The sequence below is a fragment of the Gracilinanus agilis genome, chromosome 6, assembly GCF_016433145.1.
Source record: "Gracilinanus agilis isolate LMUSP501 chromosome 6, AgileGrace, whole genome shotgun sequence".
Taxonomy (NCBI): Eukaryota; Metazoa; Chordata; class Mammalia; order Didelphimorphia; family Didelphidae; genus Gracilinanus; species Gracilinanus agilis.
Window position 1 is genome coordinate 277,817,267 of NC_058135.1, and position 3,493 is coordinate 277,820,759.

At 34.5% G+C, this 3,493-nt stretch overlaps 1 protein-coding gene across 1 annotated transcript; it reads right to left on the reverse strand.

The window, feature by feature from the left end:
* Positions 1 to 2,151: 2,151 nt before the first annotated feature.
* On the reverse strand, positions 2,152 to 3,096 carry LOC123252679 (olfactory receptor 1009-like). Its single transcript, XM_044681945.1, has one exon. It carries the CDS (start codon positions 3,094 to 3,096, stop codon positions 2,152 to 2,154), a length of 945 nt encoding a protein of 314 aa, XP_044537880.1.
* Between the last annotated feature and the right edge of the window lie 397 nt (positions 3,097 to 3,493).

Genomic DNA, 3,493 nt, shown 5'->3' on the forward strand with positions numbered 1-3,493 from the left:
ATATATACAAAAGCAAAAGAAAAAAAGATCTTTGAATTGTACATACAACTAAAAAGAAGCCAAGAAAAAGAACAAATTAAAAATCCTCAATTGAACACTAAAATGGAATCTTGAAAATAAAAGATTAAGAAAATTGAAACTTTTAAAAAGATATTGAATTAATGAATAAAACTATAAGTCATTTTTAGAGCAATAAAAGAAGTAAGCCAATAGTTAATTTGATTTTAAACAAGAAAGAACAAAATCAAATTATCTGTATTAAAGTTGAATAGGGAAAATATGGTACCAGTGAAAATGAAATTAAAGAAATTAATACAAGATATTTTACCAAATTATATTCCAGTAAAATGGACAAATTAAGTGAAATGAATGGATATTTATAAAAATATAAATTGCCTGTAAAATTTGTCAAGGACACAGCCAAGGAGAAGAAATGAAGTGAAGAATCACTGAGGCTTTCCTTAAATATTGGGACAAAGATAAAGAAGGCATAGGTGTATCAGTTCTTAGGAAAGAAGTATCTGAAATGAAAGTGTTAGATACACATATGCTTAGCAATATATAGGTTGAAAGTGTCTGAACCAGTATGCAAATACTGATCCTCTTTCAATATATCCAGGACATCATTTTCCTGAATTATAAAAAAAAAAAAAATGAAGAATCTCTAAGATCAAAGGAGAAAGGAAAGTCATCAAAGTCAATAGACACTAGAGTAGGGGATAGAGGGGAAAAAATAGCCTGTGGTCAGAGGCTATCTTCCTTTGCTGCTCATCCCATGTTTGCTCCTGAACTTAAGTTGGCCACTCTAAAAAGATCTCCAAACTACATTTCTCTTTGAAAAAGAAAAAATAATGGGTTTTCAACCTTTCCACAGGTATAGGTATACCAATCATAAGATCCTTGTGGTGTGAAGTATAGCCTGAGGCCTGGTAAATTCTAGCCCTGAAATGTGGGGGGAGAAAGTTCATCCCCTGGGGAATGAACAGTATATTCTCTCAATGAGAATCTAGGATAAAGCCTGAGTTAATTGATATAAATTCCAATGTTGCCACAAATTCATCCAGTCTCTCATATTCAGAACCAAGGAATTATAACTTCCTCAACTGCCCTCTAATCTTTGACCAAGTTTAGTTGATTCCACCCTTGCAGTGTGCCTTAGATTTGACTCCACAATTCCCCTACCATTATTATTGCACATCTAGACTTTTACTAGACTTCTTTATGGGTGTTCCTTTTTCCACTCTTGCCTCTACTCCTTCTGAGAATCTAGTCCATCTTCCATGACCCCTCTAGAATAATCTTTTGAAAGCATCTATTAATCATTTCACCATTTATTTTTCAATAATTCCTCATTACCTTTTTTAGAAGTAAGGGTCAGGTTCTTTATCTTAATGACAACTTATGGATATTTTTAACACATATCTTTCTTAATTGTGACCATTGAATGGAGTTTGTAACTTTTATATAATACAGTAGTGTCCAGTCCCTCATTATATTTAAATTTTCCATTTATGCAAGAACATATATATTTTAATATTTTTATCCGACTTCTGTGCCATTTTCAGTTGTTGAAAAAATACAAATATATATAGCATATATATGCATATATATATATATGCATATATATATATATCATTTGAATTCCTGCACCAACTGATGACATACTACCTTTCTCATCTCATGTAAACTTCCTCCAAGTATTCTGTTTCAGAACTAGTCTCTGCTTCCCAACATGCCCTGAGTACCTCTTTTTGCTCATAAAATTCCAAATGTATAGAATGCCTTAGCCTCCTCTTATTTCACAAGTGAATTTCTATACATCCTTGAAATCTTAATTCAAGTATCCTTTCTGAACATGAAAATACAAGATCTAAATTTGATTCCCCAATCTGTCATTTATTACTTTTGTGATTTAAGGAAAATAATTTATACTCCCTTAACTTCAGAATTTTTATTTACAAATATACTTATGGCATCCTAATTTTCTTCCAGCTCCAGAACTGTGATACTATTGCTTTATGATAATTCAAGAAGACTTTCTTTGCCAGTGATACCCTGTCCCTTCTCCTGAACCTAATAGCCTTTTGTTTTGTGCCTCTCTTATATGTCTGTTATATGCTAATGTCATTTCATTTCTCATTTTTATAGAATTCATGTCCTGATACAAAACATTCTTTTAGCAATTGTCCTGTGGATGGCACCTTTGACCTCCTTATTCCTCAGGCTATAGATTAGAGGGTTCAACATGGGGGTCACTGAAGTATAAAACACAGAGACAAGTTTATTGGCATCCATGGAAAAACTTGAATTAGGTCTTACATAAACAAAAAAGAGAGTCCCATATAAGATGGTCACAGCAGTTAGATGGGAAGAGCAGGTGGAGAAGGCTTTCTGTCTTCCTTCAGCAGACTGGATCTTAAGGATAGCTATAAGTATGTAGATGTAGGAGACAAGGATGATCAGGCCACTGAAGGTTCCAACAATCCCAGCAATAGCAAAAACTAATAATTTATTGATGCTGGTATCAACACATATAAGAGAGAAAAGAGGGAAGACGTCACAGAAGAAGTGATTAATGACATTTGGGCCACAGAAGGGCAGACGGAAAGCAGCAGTGGAGTGAATCATGGTATCTATGAACCCAGCAGCATAAGGGATAGCCACCAGCTGATTGCAGTGTTTCTGGGACATAGAAATGGAATAAAGCAATGGATTACAGATTGCAACATACCGGTCATAGGCCATGGATGCCAAGAGGAAGCATTCAATGGTTACAAAAAATCCAAAGAACCATTGTTGCAAGACACAGCCCAGGAAAGAGATGGTCTTTCTCTCCTCAAAGAAGTCTCTAAGCATTTTAGGAGCCACTGTAGAAGAGAAGCTCATGTCCACAAAAGACAAGTGGCTGAGGAAAAAATACATAGGAGTGTGAAGATGGGCATCAATTCGTATTAGAATGATCATTCCCAGATTGCCTGTCATGTTAATGAGATAAAAAAATAGAATGAGAAGGAAGAGGATGACTTGCAAGTTTGGATGATACTTCAAACCCACAAAAATGAACTCAGTGACTCTGGTGTAGTTTCCATTGGCCATTTATTCCCAGTGATTCCTGCTGAAAGACAAAAATATGCCAAAGGATTTCAGGATTTTGAGTTAGAAGGGTTCATATCATTCAAAAATATATAAACCTAAGATGTAGTGCTGAAAAACCCTTTAGAAGTCATCTACTTCAACCCTTTCACTCTGCATATGAGGAAACTGATGGTTAAGACCATAAATATCACAAATTACAGTATAAAAAGTCAAGATTTGATGTTAGGAATGCTCATTTCAGATCCATTGTACTGTTTTACTGCCATCTCATTTAAATCAACATCTTCAAACACATCTATAAAGACATACTCACCATTACTTGGGAGGAGAGAGAGAGAGTTATTTTGTTTTGCTTTATTGTTGTTGGTTGAGGTACTAGTATTTTGAGTCATGGCCT

Excerpts from the sequence above, each read along its gene's own strand:
- LOC123252679 (XM_044681945.1), bottom strand. The coding sequence starts at position 3,096 with ATGGCCAATGGAAACTACACCAGAGTCACTGAGTTCATTTTTGTGGGT.